The 23,385-nt window shown below is 39.7% G+C and overlaps 2 protein-coding genes across 3 annotated transcripts in view; both read right to left on the bottom strand.

Moving 5' to 3' along the window:
- Positions 1–11,745, bottom strand: part of LOC150075788 (uncharacterized) — a 32,903-nt gene extending 21,158 nt beyond the window's left edge. The window contains exons 1-2 of one of the 2 annotated variants that reach the window (XM_090387741.1): positions 11,670–11,745; positions 11,226–11,292 (exon numbers count right to left, since the gene is read on the bottom strand). In XM_090387741.1, the coding sequence (XP_090243867.1) occupies positions 11,226–11,283 (58 nt within the window). In that variant the 5' untranslated portion in view covers positions 11,284–11,292; positions 11,670–11,745. Of the gene's footprint in view, positions 1–5,535; positions 5,609–11,225; positions 11,293–11,669 lie in introns of those variants that run through there. The other variant, XM_090387742.1, reaches the window with a different exon arrangement.
- Positions 11,746–20,052: 8,307 nt separating this feature from the next.
- On the bottom strand, positions 20,053–22,982 carry LOC150075787 (uncharacterized). Its single transcript, XM_090387883.1, has 3 exons — positions 22,889–22,982; positions 22,545–22,601; positions 20,053–20,603 (listed from the first exon to the last, which is right to left on the bottom strand). The coding sequence occupies exons 1-3, from the start codon at positions 22,980–22,982 to the stop codon at positions 20,053–20,055; spliced, it is 702 nt and encodes a 233-aa protein (XP_090244009.1).
- Between the last annotated feature and the right edge of the window lie 403 nt (positions 22,983–23,385).

Raw genomic sequence — 23,385 nt, 5'->3', positions numbered from 1 at the left:
ACACACACACACAATGCCGTTTGTAATTATGAAATTTGTTTTTTTCCAGGTGACCTGGCTTAATCACTGCTGTTATCTATACTGAGTGGACAGAAATTATGAGACATCTACCTAGTAACGGATAGGCCCATCTTTCGCCAGGATAAGGGCAGTCACATGGCGAGGTATTGAGTATACTAGTTCACGAAAGCATTCCACATGTATTTCCATTCATGCTTTCTGCACCGCTGTCCATAATTTCGTCTCATTCCTGGGTGGAGGTTCCAAAGCTCGAACCAACCTTTCCACAGCATTCCAGAGATGCTCCACAGAATTTATGTCCAGTGAATGGGGAGGCCGTTCCATGGCCTCTGCGGAATGGTCTTCGAACTATATTCTAGTCACCACGGCTCTGTGGGGAGGCGTATTGTTCTGCTGGAAGAGCCCATTTCCCTGTGGGTAAACGATGACCATGAAGGGATACAAATGGTCTGCAAGAATGGACACGTAACCTGGACCGTTCAGAGATGCGTCTAGACGTAGCACACGCCCTAGACCATTACCAATCGTCCACCTGCCTGAACAGTTCCCTGTAGACACGACGGGTGCATAGCTTCGTGCGTTTTCCGCCAGATACGCACCCTCCCTTCCTCTCTAAATAACTGAAACGAGACTCATCGGACCAGAAGACCAGTGTCCAATCATCCAAGGTCCAGTGCCGATGTTCTTCCGCCCAGTCTAGGTGTAGAGTCCTGTGTCGTGGTATTAGCAATGGGACTCTAGTGGGTTCCATAACCTATTGCGGCTAATGATCGCCTGATGGTCTTAGTGGAGACGTTTCTGTCACCTCCCTCGTTGAAGTCGGGGGTGATTTGTGTCACTGTCGCTCTCTGGTTGGCCGAAACAATGCGAGACAGATGTCGGCGACCACGTTCATCCACAATCTTTCTCCGCCCCGCGCTGTCCGCGATGAGATGTTATTTCGGAAATGGCGTATATTCCCGATACACTCTTGATACTGTCGAAAGGGAATCGTGCAATTTCTGTACCAACTCAGCGTTTAGAGTGACCCCATGCGTCAGGCACTCACTATCATCTCTCTTTTAAAGTCATTTAACTCACGACATTTATCCATACTGACATCGAATTACCGTCTACGTGAATGCAGTGTATCTATATACCTGCCAAGCGGTGGGTTCGTCCACTAGCTAGAGGGGGTGACAGTCGGGGTCCTATCGCTTTGCACAGGAACCAGTTATCCTATGAATTCTGTCCTTTCAGTGTATTTATATATATATATATCAATTTATATTCAATTGTTAACGTTGGGCGTTGTTTTTTTTAGAGTTGACGTGAAGAAGTAACTGATACTTTTTGTTAGAGTGAAGTATTTAGATATGCCGTCAAGATCTAGTAGAGTCTTTGTGATGGTGGAATTGAGAAATTGTTAGACCTTTCTGAAGAAATTGAAGAAATTTCCTTTCTGAGGAAAGGAAACTGTAATAAGATACTTTTCGACTGTTCCATATGGTGTGGAACAGAGCATTAGGACAGAACATAATTCTTTATTTACTGGTGGTTTTATTACCTTGTTTTTTCCATTCAAATCTTTGAATTTACAAAAAAAAAAAAATGATGAATTTTGGAAAATTAAACATGAAAACACCCAGGACAACGTTCATATGGTAGTCTGGAAGTGGCCACATCCAGACGTCATCCCTGGTCACCGTGGTCTCAGATCTGATTTCCTCTGAGCGTGTACAGGATGATGCTCTAGGAAGTTTAGGATCATCAATCATTTTCTGGAATTTTAGATGAGCTATGAACTGCTCTCATGAAAGAATGCACTTCAGGACCAGAGGGAGTCTTGGACATTCTCATTAACAGAATGACAGCCCGTTGAAAGTGTTGTCTGACTGTCACAGGTAATCATTGCTCCTATAGAGGTCTGCCCATGTGTATTTTGTCCACGAACTCGTGTATTCTCTGGTGGGTGTGCTTGTCTTGCTGGATGAGAAAACCTGGGATTCTTAGAGAAAAAAATCTTGCTCTCTTCGCCTGAGATCTCGCTATTAAAAGTTCCTCGCATCACTGACAGGATTCGATGAGGATAGTAATTATAACTTGCGAGGACACCCGATAATATTTAGTTATTACTGAAGATCCAAGGAAGCTAGGTTTTTGTTACATTAACTAAAAAAGAACAAAAAAAAATAGAAACCTTTTATCATATCCTTTCCACCACCAGAAGGTACCGATCTAGTTGCTCCTTAAATTTGACCAACCGCAACTACCCAACGAGGCAACAAATGTAAACTTCCTTCCAATCTATTAGTCTCCCTAATATTCACTTCCACTCGAGTTTGTTTGAAAATTCATAATACTCTAAATGCAGTCTCACCATCGACTTGTATAATGGAACTGTAGTCCTCTTCTCTCTAGACGCACTGGAAGTAAATCATCGAGAAAAAACTGCGGTGCCTTCCTGGCTACTTTCACTATTAACTTCAACCGACAATTCAATGTTCGCAGTCTGCTGAAATTTATGGAGTAGCTGGAAGGAATAGGGGTTTGAGACCAACATAGAAGAGTAGATATTGGCTAACACGAAGCATTAGATGAAATATGATAAAGCAGAAAAGCATCTAGCGAATAATCCCGTCTCATAAATTTCTTAGGGAGGATTACATTTTAAATGGGATTCATTGCAATTTCAGCCTTTGACCCATGAAAACTAAATGTTTGCCTTTTTTCAGAGTTTACCGTCTTGTACACAGGTTGATGAGTTAAATATCACAAATATGACACCGTTTTCACAGTTCAGAATAATATCAATGTAAAGCTTTTGAGATTTTGCTTTTGTAAACAAATATTGAAACAATTTGTAACCCAATGGAAGAGGGGATAATTTCACAAAAATGTGTCATCCACACTGCGTCGAAGTATCTTTGACGCGATGTCCCAAAACTGATAAATCTTACCTGTGAAAATGGAGCGCTTGTAACTTAAAGAAGATTTTCCAGGGAGGCTTAGAATCGTACTGACATTATCGCAATACACGTTACTATGCCATGCCTGGATTGTTATTGCTGTGAGTCACATGACGTGCCCTACCAACACACTCCACAAACAGTTCGTGAATGCTGAATTATTTATTTTGTAACATGGAAATTATTCTCACAGAAATAAACTCTATTTTAGATCGCGATCAATTCCTTTAATGGGATTTAAATCTGGCTGATGGAACCCGAAAAGGTTGTTTGTCAGACTGCCTAAAACTGACGTCAAAGCAGTTTTCTGAACATAAATAGAATTAAACTGAAGGCTTGAATATATTTCAAGCAAGTATATGTTTATGCATCTACGAAGAATACACGCTAAGTCTGGGTACCTTTTCAAGGCCCTCGTGGGCAGCACAGTTGGTAGAATCGCCGTCCTCTCCACACCGGGTAGAAAAGATCACGGTTCGAGTCCCGTCGATGATATGAGGAAGTTTTATGGGCCTTTTTCACAACGTGGCAGAGTTAGTCGGTCTCAGGCTAGGGTAGCAGGGTTTTTCTGCCAGAAACTCGTTTTTTGTTCAGCAAATAGAAAATCGACCACAGAACACGCAATTTACACACAGTATACACGAAGCAACATAGTCTTAGTGTCCGATGTTCCTACATCATTTGAATTTTTTTTTTTTTTTTTTATTATGTTCATTTTATGATTCGGCTGCTAGCAACTGTAGCGCTGCCTGACTGTACACGTGTTGTGGTTCAGTTACGTAGTTTAGTTTTTGCAGCTTATAAGCAGTGTTGGTGTGCATGTTATTGGGTTGATCTTCGTTTAACTATGTACTTTTATTCACACGATACCGATAAGTTTCAAATGAGGAATACACTGACATACACTGTGCTGCCACTTTATTAGGTACACCTACCTAGTAGCGTGTTCAGCCTTCAAAACAGCCTGAAAAGATGCTGAAAACGTCTGCAGCGAACAGCCCTTTCCAGCTCATCCCAAAGATGTTCAATAGAATTGAGATCCAGAGACTTAGCGGGCCACTGCAGCAAAGAAAAGTCATTGTTATATTCCTGGAACCAGTCCATAGCGATTCGGACTTTATCCACCTGCGCATTCAGCATTATCCTGCTGGGAGTAACCATCTGACTGAGGATAAACTGTCACCATGAATGGATGCACTTGGTCAACAACGATGTGGCATTCAGATGCGAATCTATGGGTATCAATGGACCCAACGTGTGCCAAGAAAACATTCCCCACAGAGTGTTTTTTTCTAACACTGCCCCCACCATCTTGCACAGTAGTCGTCAGATTTGACGGGTCCATGGATTCATGATGTTTTCGCCCAATTCTGAGCCTTCGACTCGTTAGACCAAGCAACTGTTTCCAATCCTCGATAGTCCAGTGCTGATGTTCCTGTGCCAATAGGAGGCGTGCTCTCTTGTTCTTCATTGATAACAAAGGTACGCGATGTGGCCGTCGGCTGTTGTAGCCCATTTTGTTCTGCGCGCCAAGATTGTATCGTGACGTGATGTGCACATTGTGGCCCGTCTGTTTGCTTGCACAATTCTAGCCATCCTCCTCTGACCTCTCTCATCAACAAGCGATTTTCTTCCACAGGAGTGCCGTTGAGAGGATGTTTTCTGTTCGTTGCACCATTCTCGATACACCCTTGAAACTGTGGTGCGTGAAAAGTTCAGAACTGCCGTTTCAGAGATGCTTTGTCCAGCACGTCTTGCACCTACTACCATGCCACGGTCGAAGTCGGTTAGATCACTCCTTTTCCCCTTTCATGCTACGGTTTGTACGCTTAACTGATACTAGAAAGGTTATTCTGCTGCATTTATATCCACAACTGTGGTCATGTGACTTGCAACGTTGTTGGACAAACCGTTTGTGTGCACAGCAGGGGTGTACCTAATAAAGTGGCAGCACAGTGTATGTTTTTTTAAACGGTAACGTGAGAGTTGCTTTCAGGAATACTGACAGCGATTTTCTTACTTTATAATTATATCAGGGATGCTATTGTAGAAGCTACTAAACATATTCTTCAAGTCACATCAACTAAGAGATATTCTTCCAGATTCAGACCTAAATGGATATCAGATGAACTGATGAGGCTAGTATCAGAGAAGAAAAATGCATTAGATGATCACAGAAATGCGATCATCTAATTTGGGCAAGTTACTCCTGTGGTTCAGTGGCCGGAAATAGAGAGTGTTATCCTGTGAATCGAAAAAGGATGCTTACAAGACAGGAATGATCTGCGAAAATTTGCTTTCAGCCCGAGAGTGATTGGTCGTGGAATCATCTACAACCCGACGTTGTGAAAGTAGGTTGAATAAATTCAGGAAAGAATCAGAAATATTATAAGGCCCATAAAAATTCCTTGCGTCTTTCACAGAATTCAAACTCAGGTCTTTTCCACCGGTGTGACGAGGACGGTGATTATACCAACTGTGCTACCCACGAGGGCTCTATAAGCTTGCATCACTCGTCACTACGTATACTAACACTAAGGCTATTATATAAAAATTAAAATTATACCTTTCTGTCTTCCGTTTGTAGTTGAAATATTCCGTTTAGAATGTTATTATTTTGTCTTATACTTCTTCGCACTGCAAACCTCACTAAACAGCTTTCATTTGAAACCCAAGGCATGGAAAACTGTCTGTTTTCTGTGCATGTTGATATTAGTAGGCGTGAGTGTTGCCATGACCACGACTACACTCACCGTGATGTTGCAACGATCATGGCATCACAGGCTACATGTTTTAACAGCTAATGGTGTTAGGTACGACCCTGTCAATAGTATTTGAACAATCATCAAAATGTAGTGAAGTCCCAACGAGAATTGATTAATCAATTATGGAAAGTAGGAACGTATTTGGAAGGAACTAAAGATGATCTCCAGTTTCTAATTTTGTTCATTATAACTCCCGTTTCTATAAGCATGATGGTGGTGTAAGGAAAGTATTAGTATTAAAAAATTAACTACTTTTAGTGGGGCAGTGGATATAAATTAATGGGTTTAAAATGTTTGTACATTACTCAATAAGGAAAAGAGGGATCAATGCCACATTTTCACAGCCTTTTGTTGGTTAGGTTAGATTTGTTGGTTAGGTCGTTTGAAGTTACGATGTCCATCGTAACTTCAAACGACTTCAGTCATGCTACATGATGGAAGGGATGGTAGAGGGGGAAAATTGATAGAGCTTTGATCTGGAGACTAAACATCAGTTCCGCCACTTCAAGGTTCCAATAAGCAAAGTGGCGGAATTGCACGGGTTGACGATGGTCATCTACCCCCTCGTAACACAGAGCGGCGGCATTCCTCCGTGTGGTGTAGGCACTACTACACCTCGACCACTGCTTACATTGGTTCGCACTTCGGTAGTCACCTCCAGTATGCTAGGTGCCGTATTTCAGGAGTTGCACATGGGGTTACTATCAGTCCCATTATCGTAAAGGTTCAAGCAGAGCATTTGGTTGTCACAGACCGAACGAACCCCAACGAAATTAGCATTAGCATTACTAGAGGCATACGATGCAAAATAGAAAGCTTATGCAGCATCAGCCAAAGAAAAAAACGCTCCCATTTCACCCCTCCTTTCGTTCCCAATACCTGTCCAGCTCAGCCTTATATTTATTTAGGCTATCAATGGCTAAAGGCAAACTTCCTCACATCTATCCTACATCTGTCTTTCCTCAATTTGAATTTATGCCCTCTCAGGTGATTATTCTGAGCAAGAAGAAGAATCCCATCACCATTGAGCATGCTCAAACCATTCAAGGCTTTATACACCTCTATCAGATCAGCTCGCCGGTGCCTAGTCTCCAGACACTGTAATTTGCAAAACTTAAGCCTTTCTTCGTAAGAGCAACCCTTTGTTCCATTCACTAATCTTGTTGCCCTTCTCTGTACTCGTTCCAGCAGCTCTACATCCTTCTTGAAATGAGGCCTCCAGACCTGTATACAGTACTCAAGGTGTGGCCTGACCATTGCCTTATACAAGGGAATAATCACCTCCTTGTCCCTGCTAGAAAAATTCCTGTATATCATTGACAAGACACCATGAGCTACTCTTGCGGCCCATCTGCACTGCTGAGAGAACTTCACATCTGCCTGCACAATTACCCCCAGGTCCTTTTCATTCTCTACCACTGTCAGTGTAGTACCACAGAGTTCATACGTTGCTCTGGGATTACTGCTTCCCATATGTAGTACTTTACATTTGTCAATGTTAATCTTCATTTGCCACCTCTCAGCCCATCCACTGAACTTTTCTAGATCCTGTTGCAGCAACGTACTGTCATTAGTGTCCTTAATAACCCTGCCAACCTTTGTATCGGCTGCAAACTTGGACATTAAGCTTGATATACCATCATAAATATCATTTATAAATACAGAAAACAATAATGGACCCAACATTGAACCCTGAGGGACTCCACTAATAACATTAGTCCACGATGAGCAGTGTCCATTGATTACCACTCTCTGTCTTCTCCCCCTCAACCATCCCTTTATCCATAGCAGCAATTTTCCTCCAATGCCACACTGCTCCAATTTGTGCAGCAGTCTTCCATGTGCAACAGTATCAAAGGCCTTTCTAAGATCCAAGTATATAATATCAAAGTTATTCCCTGCATCCAGTTCTTTTCTGACTGCATCATAGTATCCAATCAAATTGGTCAGGCAAGACTTCCCCTTAACAAAAGCATGCTGTGTCTCAGCTATAACTGAAGTCTTGTCTAGATGATCCTGCAGTGCTTCTTTAACCAGTGCTTCCATTAATTTTACTGGAACATAAGTTAAACTCACAGGTCTATAACTACTTGTGTCATACAGTTATAGACCTGTGTTACCCCCTTTGTGAATTGGGGTAACATTTGCACATCTCCAGTCTATGGGTACCTCTCCTGAGTCCAAGGAAGCTCTCATAATTATGGCTAAGGGTTTGCTTGCTTCCTTTGTGGTCTCCTTCAATATAACTGGATAGATCCCATCCACCCAAGGTGACTTTCTTATGTCTGAAAGGATCATATTTTGTGGAAGAGCTAATTCCTCCTCCACTTTCCCCTCAGTTATTACAAAATCATCTAGCTCAGTGCCAGAGTTTAATTCACCTCTGGCATTCCTCTCTCTGAATAACTCCTCATGAGTGAATGTAGATGCAAAATACTCATTCAGTTTGTTAGTGTTAGCCACCTGAACAGGATCATTAACTTTTGAACCATCAATATCCAGTGGACCAATCTAATTCATCCCATTCCTTCTAGATGTTTGTTATTTGGTTTTTATGTATCCCATACATTTTTCTTCTCTGCCACATGTCTCATTAGCTCATCTGACATCCATCTTGAAGTAAACCTTGAAATTAGGTCCAATTGACTTGACTGCCATCGGAATATCAGCGTTTTAGACTCCCAGGTAGTAATCTCAGTTTAGTATACCTGAGAGAATGTATGTGACAGCCTCAAAGACCAAATATATTGCTATAAAATTGAAACAGCAGCCGAGTGTTCAAATTTTTAGGACCCGTTTATAATATTCTAAAGATATAATATTCTAAAGATATAATCATATCTTTTTGATTTGTTTGAATAAATCATATAATTTATTTGTTATTAAACATATAAAAATGAATTGCTGTTTTAAATTAAAAAAACTAAGTCTAGATCCCTCTATTACTCTTTGATGTTACCTTAAATGGTTAGTAATAAGACTAAAACGACGTTTGTAATAATTGTTAAGAAGTAAACTTTGAAAAATATTCAAATCATGCTTTAAAAAGAAAATAATGCATTTTAGTAACCCCCTTTTTTTAAATATTCATCCATAAGGATTTTTCATGTCCCTGCATTTAAAAGAAAGAAAATGTCTCTGATGGAGGAGGAAGAAATTAGATATTGAAGTGTTGAACAGAATCAACCATCACAGAAACTGAAAAAAAGAATTTATTCTGTGATTTACATGAAAGTTTCTACATGGATGCAATCATTTCCAAAAAGTATATAAAAATAAGGAAATGTATGGCTGTTAATAATAATAATAATAGAGAGAGAGAGAGAGAGAGGGGTACGTTATTATATCATGTAATGGAATAATTAGAAATTTCACGAGTTATGCTGAGAAGTCCTGGAATCCAATAGCCTCTTATTATAACATAAGTCTTACAAGTTATGCTCAATATGAGCGAGGCTGAACTACTCCTTCACGAGAGGTAATTTCAAATCACAAGGAGTCTTTGGAGGTGGATGAGATTGCAGTTCGTCTCACTGGGTAATCGCAATCACTGGTCCTGCAACTTCCCTGGGCACTCCGGTCTTCGAATATCTTCGATTTTCTCGTGTTTTCAACATTCGATCAGTTAGACGATACTCTCTACAAAGAGCCAACGGTGGTAAGATATTTATTTTGTGGTCCTGGTTCTATGTGTTCGGGAGACTGCTCCGAAACTACTACACTCCCTGGAAGATGGCAATTACCATACTGAGGTGAGTTGATCGAAGTCAGGAAGAGAGGATACCTCATGCTTGTAAACATTGGGTACTGAGCTGGAATGACCTCAGAATAGTATGGATTCATCGGCAAAGGATCCTCACTTATTGGTGTGAGCTCACTTCCTGTTTTGACCCTTTCTCGGTACATTATAATACATTTGCACGTCCCCACCAATAGAAGCAGTCCACCAGCTACGTAGCAAGTCACTGTCGATACCATCAATCGCGGATCCAGTAGGCCATTTTCTTCTAGACGGTAGGTCAACAGTGCGTATAAGAAAATGGAGGCCAGGATAACTAGACCGAAACCCGTTGCTAGGGGTACGTACGTTGTCCATCTGCCACTGTGGATTCCTCTCATTTGTTGTACTTGTATGACGGGAAAAAGCATCACTGGCCGTTGAGGAGGCAAAGGTCCCTCTGCTATCGAAGAAGGGATGATCATATCTGGAAGAATATGAAAAATCCTTATTGGAAATCATTTGTAATAAGAAAACGTTATCTAAAACAACAAAAAGATATTCTTCCTGGAATGAACTTCAAATGAAATATCTGATTTTTCTTAATTGTATCTGAAATAATCAACTAAACTGTTTTTCCCAACCTGGGAGAGACCCGAACTAATTTTTACCCTTTATATTTCATTTAGTCTTATTAACAAATTAAATTTAATCTTATTGAAATTTTTAATTTTAATTTACAAGACCAAAGAATATATAAAATCATCTTGGAGGTTCAACTTTTTGTCTCAATGCTTTTCAAGTAAATCCACCTTCCCTAGTAGAATTCTTTATCCCTTATTTAGCACACATCTAAATTTATTATTGATCCTTAAAAGTGCTTAGAAAGATCTTTAAGCAGGACTGATCCTAATGGACGTAGTCAGATAAAGAGGTCAGGACAGGTAAGATCAATTAATGGATCTTTCCTGTGATTTTAGGAGCTGAGTGAAGGATGAACGCAGAGGGTGGTCATAAATGGGTATTATTCATGGAAGACTGGAATGGCAGATAGAGTCCCTCGAGGATCAGTGCTAGGACCAATGCGGTTCACACTGATTTATTAGACACCGATACTGTTATCTTCTCTCATTTCTGTGACAGGAAAAAATGAACTAATTTGAGAACGCTTTGTAAATGTTTTTTTAATCATTTGACCTTTAAAGCTTTTTTACAATTTTAATGCTCTTTTCTGCTCCGCTTCCTCTCCATTTCTAGTAAATTAAAAAAAAAAAATTAAGAGATTTTTAAAAATATATATTTATGTACTTTTATGTTGCCCTAGGCTGCAGCCTACATAGCCTTTGCTTTAATCCTTCACTGCACGGTAATTTCTTTTTCATTTACCCAATCATCAGCAACAATCATCTGCTTAACTGAAAACACTCATAGCTCTGTAATGTTTGACTTAAATAGAATGGAATTTGACTTAAATTCTCAAGAATTTAATTTGTCAGCTATGGATAATTCCATAATCCATGAATTGCAAAATTTATGTTAGGAGAGGGCCGTTCTAATTAAAGAAATCTTGTTGATAGATTGAGTGAAGATTATGGCCCTTTATTTAATCTTTCTGAAGATTCTGAAGATGACTTCTGATAACATTGATTCCTTCGCTCTGGAATGCCTTAAAAACTAAATAAAAAAAAAGAGAATCAAGAATTGAGGTCAACAGATTCATAACGAATAAAAGGAAAGATTATTCTATTTAGGAGGAATTATATATTTGCTTACTTTCTGTTGGTTCTCTGTACTGTGGAGATGTAGCCTGATCTCTGTGATCTGCCTCCATATTCCACAACTGAAACATAGAGACATTAATTAAATACACAATCTTGTGACACAAACTGTTAAAATGGATGTCTGTGTAGGGGGCCCTAATAAGGCTGATAAATTGCCACACATTGGCACTCTTTGAAGTGCCGATGTGTCGCATCCATTGCGAATTACAACCGGCTTCATATTTCTTAACATAAAATGTCCCTTAACTGAATTCTACCACAACAGAAAGATATTTTATTTACAGATGGAACCTTTCTTTAAATTGCTTTACTTTTTCCCAAAGTTGCAAAGAGTAAATATCTTTTGTTGGTGTCGCGCTTTAAAAAGATTTAATCGGAATTTTAGTCAAGTTACTCCATAAAATTTAACGGGCTTCAATCAGAGCCCGGGACTTACCTTTTTCCAAAGAATGGGACACAAATTATAGTAGATTATAGTACTCCAGTTGTAGTTCCATCCGTGTTCCTAACATCAAGGTGCATTTCCTGCCCAACTATGTTGACAATCTATGTAGGTGGCACCACCAATCAATAATTTGCCCGTTTTCATAGCGCGTAGTGTTTTCTCCTATCGATAGAGGTGCCGTTTAACAATTGATGACGTCAAGAGAGAGAGAGAGAGAGAGAGAGAGAGTTAACCTATTTCCATGAACTCCTTACGTCCTTCAGCGCGCACAAATATTGTCATTAAGAAGCATGTGAAATGAAGTTTTTCTTATGTTGTCAAACTCGTATTTCTTCAGATGCTTCGATACCTTTTTGCTAATATTGTGTTGTTCTTGTATTGAAGTATATAAAACGTTTTAATTACCATCATTTACGTAAATACAATCATTCACTTTTATTTCCTTAAACTGATGGGGCTGCGTGAGGCCACTTTTGATTACAGATGTCCGACAAACAAACAAAAAACAAGTACATAAGAAAACACAAATTAAATGCTTTTCTCCTCACCTAGCTAAATATTCAGTTGACCTTTGAATTTCTTCAAACTGTCAGCCTCAACTACCTTTGCTATCAACGACTCCCTGGCTAAAAGTAAACTTTCTACAATCTAATCTAAACCTCAACCCCTTTATGATCCCTAGTTCTGGAACTATTTATAAGAGTGAGATTTGCACCTTCGTTCATTTTACTGATCTCTCTCTCTCTCAGAGCCTTATAAATCTCAATCAGGTTACCTCTGAGGTGCCTGGTTGGCAAGGTCTTAGTTCTCATAATCCGAGTCTTTCCTCATATGATCGTCCTTTTGCCGATCTCTCCAATCGAGTTGCTCGTCTTTGGACCCTTTCAAGAAACTCAATGTCTTTTTTCAGATGCGGTCTCCATACTTGAACGAACACAGTGCTCCAAATGTCTTACAATTGCCTTATACAGCGGAATTATGACTTCCCTTTCTCTACAGAATGGTATTCGATAAATCATCGATAGGACACTATAGGCTTTCCTGCCTGTTTACGATGTTTAGAAATCTTCATATCTGCCCGTATTATAAGTCCCGGATCCCTTTCCTCCTCCACCATTTTTTATTCAACCCCACCAAATCGGATTGAATAAAAAAGTGGGGTTGATTTATTTGTGAACTGTTATTCCCCAAGTAGCTGCCACTTCTGAGACCATCTTTGAAGTCTGTTCAAGTCATCCTGAAAGAACGCTGCTTGGCACTGATCATTAACGACTTTGTCAATCTTTACGTCATCGGTTTATTCAACCACTGCTCATCTCAGTTGCCCAAATTATTCGCCTCAAAGGTGGTACTTGTGCATATGTCCGTTCTGATATTCCCTGTCAGAGACTTGGCAATTTGGAATCTCCTCTTTTCGATCTTCTCTGGCTTAAAATCTCTCTACCTCATTGTGTCAAATTCATCTGTTGTCTCTACCGCTCTCCCAATTCCACTAATTACTTGGAGCTCTTTGACTTCCTCTATTTGTAACTTGACTTTCTCCAGTCCAACTTTCCTAACAGTGAGGTAATTTCCCTTGGTGATTTTAATATTCACAACTCCAGCTATCTTCCGTTTTTTTAGTCACACAGACCCAGCTGGTCGTAATGCTGAGGCTTTTGCAATTACTAATGAACTCGAACAGTTTGTTCATTTACCTACCAGAATACCGGACAATACTAACCATACAGCCAACATATCTGTTTCTCACAAACAACCCTACTAAGTATACAGTCGAAGTGAGTGGGCCTTTAGGAACCTCTGAGGTTTCTAAAGGATCTCAACTTTATCACTGCCGCTACGATTTTTCCTACCACTGTTAATGTACACTCACTAATCGTCTTGTATGTCGCCCACTCTGTCATATCTCTCGCCCCTCTTTAGACTTCAATATTGGGTGGTGAGATGGCGATATGGAACCTTATCAAACCCACTGACCAGTTCTAAACAGAGATATATTACAATTTCAGAGAACATTGACACCCTCAAAATTGATATTGTTGTAGCATCTGACTCACAAAGGAGAAGAATATCCTACTCCTGACTGAAGTATAATCTTCAGGCCTAAGACACAATTTGAGGTTCCACATAAAGTTTTAAACATTTCAACGTCTTTTAAATTGACCCACTCAAACAATGTAATCACAAGAAATATTGGATCTGCACCCTTGAATCTACTTTCCTTATGGTGCAATGTGAGGATATAGAAAACAATGATCAATCCTTACCTTTCAGCTATAATTATGTAATGCATCTTGTTAAATTCGTTCATGGGCACTCTAAACAGTATTGACCTAAAATGACGGAAGACATTTTAGTGATTTTCAATTAAAGAGATTGATCGTGGCAAATAGGATTATGTGATTTATACATCTGTAGGGCATTCGACACAGTTCAGAGTCCTGAGACCAACAACTCAGCCATGTTGTGAAAGAGGCCCATAAAAATTCCTCCCGTCATCGACTCGACTCGAACTCGGACCTTTTCCACCCGCTGTTGGGAGGACGGAAATTCCATCAACTCTGCTAACCATGAGGGCGCTGGGGTTGAAGATATGATAGTTGTGTTCTATATGAAAAGCCATTTATTTCTATAAATAATCGAAAGATTTGAGTGGAGTAGTAGAAGAAGATCATGTGGTGCGACGAGTCTCCATTTACGTGTCTTTGCATTAATGGTTGGGTGAAAGTGTAGCGTGAACCTCATGAAGTCACGCATTCAGATTGTCTTGTGTCCACCTTTCAAGCACTGGAGGTTGTATTATGGTATGTGGCATGCTGTATGTTCTGTTGGTACGGACTGGGTCCGTTCATACATTATCAGTTCGTGTTACCTCCAGTTTACCTCCACGGATTATGATTGATTCCTTCAAGATTACAGTAACTAATCAACGCGCAAAAACTGAATTTGAATAATTCGAGAAACACTCCCAACGTCTACTCTAACTGCTTGATTCTTACCATTTAAATCCAACTTAGAATGTCTGGATATATTGGAAAAGGCTGTTTGGCTTCGCAGTTTTCTACTGACCAGCAACACGGTAGCTGACAAATATTCTTATGGAACAATTGGCAAATCTGGAGACTACTTGAGACAACTAGCGGAATCCATGCCATCACGTGTACGGCAATAATTTGGTTAAAAGGTGGCTCTACTGGATATTGAAGAAATGTCTCAAAGTATTATGAAGTATTCTAAAGTTCTTTTATAATGTATTTAAAAAATGGGATATGCTCTGATATTCTATTCTGAATCTGACACATTTTGTGGATTAAAACTGTAATATGTGAATGCACACTGATCAAAACAATATGAACCTTTATTCAGTATCGAAAGATTTGTGTAATCCAGTCGTAGGTCAGTCAGTGGTTATCTATGGGGAACCAGATTAGGTATAATGTCCTAAGAGGCTCTCTCATTCGCAACTTGTAAAGTGTTTCTCAACATTGTTCTCCTTTTTGTGAAGAGGTCTTGGGTGAAGGCAAAAAAATAATTTTACTTATTGATGATAAGTTGCTCTCAACCATGGGGCATGTCATGGGTCTTGGTGATTGAATTAATGCGTAGATCATCATAATGGGGGCAGGTGTAGAGTAGATGCTCCCAGTCTTCTATCTGATACAACTGCAGTACGGATCTTCAGTTAAGCCCAGTGGTACCAACTTCCGTCTAATTCAGCCATGGTTGATAATAACAAACGTTGCGTTTAGTCCTGAGGAGAACTAGGGTGTCGGTTTCGGGTATACTTGGGTTATGTCAGGCACAAACGTCTTGGTGATGGTCCCTTTTTCAGATTCAGACCACATTTTCTGCCATATCTTTTAGGAGTTTGTCGGCTACAGTCTTTTTCTCTTGTTTAACATCATTTTCCAGATTTAGTATGGTTAATGGTAAATTCCTGGTGACTCGGTAGTGCACACCACGGCGAATAACCTCCAGATCTAGGTGAAGAACACCTGTCGGAACCAGAAGGGCTGGAGTACTAACAGTACGACAAGTTGGTGTTATTGTGAACAAGATACAACGCTAGATAGGGGCTAATTTTTTCTGATTACTTACTACAATTGCTTTGGTAAACCACACTCCAGCGCAGTAAGTTATCACTAGCAAGAAGATTGCTTTGTACAGGAGTGTAAGGGTGCGACATTTCAGCCCCCAATCACTCCCGTTAATCCGGGCAAACTTTGCAATGTATTTTTTGATGTGTAGGTGAGGATGAAAGCTCAGCTTTGTATCTAGGATGATTCCTCGGTGTTTTTATTCAAACAGGTCCTGTCAACTATCTTTATTTGTATAATCAATTGCACCAATAGTGCACTTGTGGGTGAGGTGGAACGAACTCGTCAATCGGTTGGTTTTTTGGTGTATAGTTTTAGACGCATCAGCAACTTAGACCATATTGCATGGTATATAATGTGCCTATAAATTATGCGTGTTCTGTGGTCGATTTCTGTTTTCTGAACAAAAAGCTACCTTCCCCTGAGACCGAATAACTCAGCCAAGTTGTGAAAAAGACCCATAAAAATTCCTCGTGTCATTTATGGGACTCGAATTCAGGCCGTTTCAACCCGGTGTGGGGAGGACTTCAATTCTATCGACTGAAGATTACACGCGAGGGGTAAGTTCTTCGGAGGAGAGATCTGTAATCATTCCGTGTGCAACAACCATGAGGATTAGTTGATTAACATGGACCACCTTCCTTGCGGCACACTTTCGACATCTCCTTGAATCCATGCCACGAAGAATACTGGCTGTTGTAAGAATTAAAGCGAGACTTATTCGCTATTAGGCAGGTGCACCTTATAAAGCGACCACTCAGTGTATACTGACGTTTCAAACAATATTTAACCACCATTTCTTTGAAATTTTGATTTCGAGATATTTAAATCAGCTGAATTTATGGAGCGGGTTTTGATTTCTTATCCAAAGTTGGAACTTTGAGTTGGAAAATACCATATTCCCATTCCAGGAGCAATTGATTTTACATATATGCAACAACAGCAAATACCTCTCTATTATTGCAGTCCTGCAAAATAATACCTTGAAGAACTTATTGAAATCCATACTATATGCCGATTGTGTGTACAAGGGTTAACCAACATGCGAATGTTGCAAAAATTAATTTTATTCGATGATAAATGTTTACTTCGTTAATATTTTTCGATATAATCTCCTTCTGCAAACGCACGTTATTTCCATTGTACCTACCACTGATCAAAGCATTTTGAGAAATCTTGTTTGCGATGTTTGGATGCATTTCTTGAATTGGCTAAAATCGTTCTAGTTTCTTTGTTCCCGAAAACAAGAAAAACCTTTCTTTCTTTTCCTATTGGGAGCTCTGAATCTTGGTCTCTGAGTTAATGTTTGCAAGTTGTTAAAATTTCGCCATTTTCAGTGCACGCGACAAATGAGCACTCTCAGAGTAGCACACGTCCTCATCCCAGACGGAAAAGGTGTGAGTTCCAATCCCGTCAGTGACGCGAGGAATTTTTATGGGCCTCGCCTGAGACCGACTGACATGGCTTTTAGTCGGTCTCAGGCGAGGGTTGAAAGATATTCTTCTGAAGCTCAGGTTTTTCATCCAGCAAACGGGCTAATCGGCCATAGAATACCCGCAGACACAATATCCTGATTCCTCATAGCCTTAGTTGCTTTGGCGCTTACCACACACGACACGGTGCAATATAACAAGGAGCCATTTATGGAATACAAATGTCTTATTTTGTGCGTGTGGGCTGCCTAACTTGATCACATTGTAAAAAAATAACAGTCCCTTAAAAATTCGAACTCAGTACGCTTTCCGCACGGCCTAAATGGAACCCTGTTTTTATGTAGCCAAGGTTATTAATCCACTTTCAGTAATTTTGTATTGAGATATGACGGAAACTGAGTAGATGGCACTGAAGTAACTTTGGCGAAAGAGAGAATCAGTGGCATTTCAAGTCTACTCCATGTCTATATATGATAGTAAAGAGAGTATGCTACTGCAGCAGGATTTAGAAAAGTTAGGCAGATGTGCTGAGAAGTGGCAACTGAAGTTTAACATTGACAAAAGCAAAGTACTGCATATGGGTAGCAGTAACCCAAGAGAAACGTACCAACGTTGTGGTACTACACTCAGAGAGGTGGAAAATGAAAAAGACCTGGGGGTAATTGCACAGTCAGATATGAAGTTCTCTGAGCAGTGCAGATGGGCTGCCAGAGCAGGTCATGGAGTCTTGTCAATGATATATAGGATTTTGCTAGCAGAGACAACGAAGTGATTATACCTTTGTATAATGGTCAGGCCACGCCTTGAGTACTGCGTACAGGCCTCATTTTAGGAAGGATGTAGAGTTGCTAGAACGAGTACAAAGAAGGGCAACAAGATTAGTGAGAGGGACAAAGGGGTGCTCTTACCAAGAGAGGTTTAAATTCTGCATGTTGCAGCAAGCTCTCAACATCAGACGTCTTCCTGCCATCATTCACGACAGAAGACTCGTCTTTGCCATCAAAATGATGGTCTGCATTATTTCAGTACCAGATTTCTGGGCTAACTGTGGATGGAGGATCCCGGCCCCAAGCCTTAGGGATAATTTAATCCTACAGACCATTCCAAATCGGTTAAAGCTATCTGATCGGTTCCTACCCGTGCAAATGATGTCAATCCAGTGTACAATGTTACTTTGTATTTTGAAGATTTGTCGAACAGTTTCAACACCGCTTTGCAAGTTTTAGCTGTGACGTTACCACTCGATCTCTACGTAATTTTCAGAGCCTTATGTTATCGCTTGAAACGTCAGATTTCCACTCAGATCCTTGGAATTTCTATTAACACTCAAGTCGATGTTAAAGCTAAACGACAAAGAATTTGGCAAGAGTTGATCAATTTGTGGCAGAGTAGGTGGGATGGTACAACACTGGGCATTGTAACACGTTAGTGTTTTCCTGAAGTTGACTTTCTTATGGATAAAAAATCTACAGTCTGGTTTAGCCTTGACTTGTTTACCTCCTATTTGATATGAGGACATGGATCATTAAATCAAAAACTGTTTAAATTTCGCTTGTCTCCTACAGAACTCTGTCATTGTGGCGGTGTGGAAGATTGGCAGCACGTTGTACTCTTGTCCCTCATACAATGAATTTCGAGTAATTCTGCAGAATGCAATTCCCAACTTTTCATCGGGATTGGAACCTAATTTTGTATCAAATGCCACGAGTTACCGCGCCCTTCAAGATTTTGCTAAGGCAATCTTCAATAAAAGGCTCGCAGTCCTTTCTGCAATGACTGCACCTGCGAATGTTTCAAATTCAGCTGAAGACGCTTCACCTTCACTGCAATGACGTCCATTTTCTCAACAAGATCGACAATTCTGGACTTGCGCTCTGTGTGTTGTGTGTTTTTTTTGGCTAATGCTCTATAAGCTTGCTTTCTTGCATCATATGCCTCACCTAATGCTCAACTAATACCAGTGCTATATTTAATAAAAAATGAAAGAAAACGTTTAAAGCCAAAGCTTTTATTACACGTTAGAATATGATCAAAAGAATAGATTTTATTATCTTTCCTGGAACACTAAAAACTGGATTCATTTTATGTTTGTGAATATTTTTGCAAACTTGAATACACAAGACGAATCTATAATATGCTGTTTTATTATGTTTAGGTACATATTATCACAATTATATTTCTATTTAACCCTTTGTTTGACGTATTGTTTATTATTATTATTGTTATTATTTGTTTTATTAGTATTACTAATACTAATTCCAACTTTAAAACTTTAATTGGGAATTTGTATTAGTAGTGGCAAATGATGCAACAAAGCAAGTTTATAAAGCATCAGCCAAAAAATGCAATAATAAAACCCCGCTTGCTTAAAGAAAACTTCCACATCTCTATAATGCAGCCATCCTTCCTCAAATTGAACTTATTTCCCCTCATGTGTGAAAGCAATTCTTCCTCTCAGCAAGAGGAAGAATTCCATCAGAATTGGTTTACTGAATCCACTCAGGGCCTTAAAAGAAGATAATTGTTCTAGAACGTTATCTTAGCCTAGCAGACATTTCTCATCTTAATTGTGAATACGTAAATGACTTCATTAAATTTAACAGTAATTAATGATGATTACTTTAAATGCTTTTTAAAATATATAATTTTGTTTTGGCTACATTTCAGTTAATGGAAGAGTCTTAATAATGCGATTTGTTAATGAGGAAATCCATGAACAAATCTATGGCTTGCATTAGATAAATTTTTACTAAGAATTAAACTCAGACACAAACTGCTGAAAAAAAATGGTGGAATTTTTATTTCCTTGACAGATGAGTACAGTTCTGCTCTTAAAATTGAAATTTATCGCGTCTTCTCTGAATCGACGTGTTCGTTTTGTGATTGGTACACTTGCTGAGGACCTCCTGGACACTCTGCCATGCTCGGGATGCCTGGTAGATGGGGGTTGAGGAACTGAGCAGAATTCACTGTTGGCATGTAGGGATACTGCATATTTGTCAGCAATGGATATTGGTTGGTGTTCAATAGACCTTGTTCATTGTCGATGGGGTACGTTTGAGTTAAAGGCATTACGGTATTGCTTGAGCTGAGAATTTCTTTTTTAATAGCGAGACAGGTGAATATTCCAATACAGGTAAGGATTATACCACAAATAAAGCAAGTTGCTGTCGTTATTATGGCTTTCAAGTGTGCCCGTTTGCTGTACGAGGAATTTATCAAAATACCTGTAAGAGCGATTGCTGTAATTATGAAACACGTGCCTGTCACAATCACCATGTACGCTGCACATTTTCTGTACAGAATCGGGGAGTTAGGTTGGATAACTATCGGAACGACCATCAATTGTTGTTGTAGTGGAAGCTGATTCCTAACTGGGCCTTGGGTGATCAAATCTAAAAGATTTAAAAGAAAAAGTCATCAGAACCAGCAATGAACATTATAAATATATTAAAATTATTTTAATTTCTCAGAGTATGTCAAAAATTTATGGGTATTCATAAGCTAGAATATTATTACCACCCCTGTTTCTATGAGTGGACTGTCCCACAGCAGTTGAGTGACGTCACCAACCGACTCAGTATACATAGTGATGGCACGCATTGTACCTGTCAGTTCATCAATTCGAAGCCCATGCAATGGAGAAAAGAAAAGACCCCACGAAGTTTGAATGAAGAATGATTTATGGCACATTTATGGAATGTGGGAGACAGCATCTGAGCAACCGCGGGCATTGTCTGCTTTTCGAGTGCCGCATGGACTGGAATGGACTGGAAAAAAAAAAAGGACACATAAGCACCCAACATGCCGAGATGGGTAGACCACCACTGGTTGACAGCGGTTGGCACGTGCTTTCAGGAACAACAGATGGCTCAATCCCTCAATTAATGGCAGACTACAACTACAGAAAACAGAGAAACGTTTCGTTGCGCACTATTCGGGTTATGCTCTTGCCGATAGGCCTACAGATTAAGCTATCTTTTCATTTGTCCATATTGACCGAACGTCATCGACAAGTCCGCTTACAGTGGGCACAGCAGCACCATTCGTGGACATTGGACAACTCGAAGAGAGTCACCTGGTCTGACGAATCCAAGTTTCAGCTCCATCATCCCGATGGATGGGTGCATATTCGACGGCGAGCAGATAAATAGTATCGTGGTTTTGAGGTTTTCATGAACATCATGGGTCTCTTCATCACCATTGAACACACCCTCACCGCCATAACCTACCTCGGCATTGTTTCGGACCAAGTTTTGCTCTACATGGTGACCATGCATCCAGATGACAGTGGACTCTTTCAACAAGGCAACATTCCTTATCACAAGGCCCGCAATGTGGAGTAATGGTTCGAAGATCATGTGCAAGCATTTCGTGTGCTCCACTGGCCGCCAAATTCCCCCAACGTCAATCCCATCGAACGTTTTTGGGATGCGGTGGAAAGCAGCATTCGCCAATCCACACCAGTGCCTCGCTCCGTTGCCGATCTCCAGGACGTCCTTCTGTCTAGCTGGTCCAGGATATCTGAGGACATCGATGTCACTGCGTGCAAGTGGTTATCACTATTATAATATAACGCACTATTACATAGTCATAGTGTTTTGGCTCATGGGTGTATTTAAGTTATTGGATACATTATATGTGAAGGGACAGATCTAAGAAGATATTATTTTTTTAAGATTAATTTTAAGTCAAAGGAGGCGAATTTTTTAAGGGCTTTTTAATCACAGCTATAGTTAACTAATCTTAGTTGACCAGTATGGAATTTGCTATTGTGAACTATCTGAAGAACACACTTGCGAAAACCAAATACATAAATGAAAATAATAATTAGATAAAAAATCGGAGAGTAGAGTCGTCATATGCGGGAACCTTATATCGAGTTTTTTGTGCATCGTGTGATTACAAGAACTTCCGTTCATTTTAATGATCGCAGCAAAAAACTGGTGCAGTTCGACGATGGTGAGATTCGAAACTTGTGGGTTGGAGATATCTTGTGCTTCCACTGCATGCTCTCTAATTTGGATTCAAGAGCATAAAAATGCAGGCGGTTTTCATCACCTGTCACCAAACAGAATAAAAATCTATTTGGGTTAGCAAGAATTAATTTTGATGACTCCACCCTCTGATGTTTATCAGGAATGGAAAGTTTCGGGGATCCCATCTTGCAGAAACTTTGGACATTCTCAAATGATCACATATTGTTAAAATGTTTCCATGGAAAATTATAAGTACTTTATCAAATTCAGACACTTTAATTCTTCTGTTTTATAAATTTTTTCCTTCGACGATGGCAATTGTTATAAAAATTCATAAAACTTAAAAAATATTCTTACTGTTTGGTCGTTCCATGTATTGGGGTGCGAGGGGCTGAAGTCCTGGGACGGCCATATCTAGAAATAAATATTAAAGATTGCAATGTATTTATTAGAAGACACACGCACTCGTTGATTGAAATTTCACGATGCTATAATCATATATTTTAATTTCCAATGGTTTAAAGAATTACCGGAATTTATTTAAAATTTAAATGAAGACAATTAAAAATTCTTTTTAAATAGCAAAGTCTATGACTATTTTTTCCATCGATGCCATAGTTGCATCAAGTGAAATCACCCATCTACCATAGTACCCTAAATCTCGACGAAACCCATTAATCCAACCAAAGTGAACTACTTACTTTTTCCAAAAGGTATCATGGAAGTGGTGACACCAGGTTTTGTTTGGAATGATATTTTTCTCAGCCAAACTTCACCCTGACATTTCGTGATCATCACATCTCTGCAGTTACCAGGTGAACAATGTTGACAGCGGCGTAGATGGCACTACTGAATTATGTTCTCTATTCTCTCTCTCTTTCAGTGTGCCCACGCCTGTATAGCGTTCTCTTTCTCCTGTCGATAATGACGTCAAGAAATGCCTGTCCCTTGGTACAACGGTCTGCACGAATTAATGGTTGGTTTTATCGACATTTTAAGATAATTTTTAGCAGGATTAGTTGTTGTTGCAATAGGGATCCTTCGCTTATTTAAATCGATTTTTGCGTCTTCTTTCCATACAAATTTTGCATTCGAATTTACGAAATATTAGGAATGACGTCAACATTTCACTAAATGGAGTGTCTCGTCGAGGGTTGGATGGTTTTGTTGACTGAAAAATCGCAGGTTTTCGTCAAGT

Source organism: Mastigoproctus giganteus, chromosome 13 (assembly GCF_048544385.1).
Source record: "Mastigoproctus giganteus isolate SK-2022 chromosome 13, ASM4854438v1, whole genome shotgun sequence".
Lineage (NCBI taxonomy): Eukaryota > Metazoa > Arthropoda > Arachnida > Uropygi > Thelyphonidae > Mastigoproctus > Mastigoproctus giganteus.
This window is presented reverse-complemented; position numbering and strand designations above follow the sequence as displayed.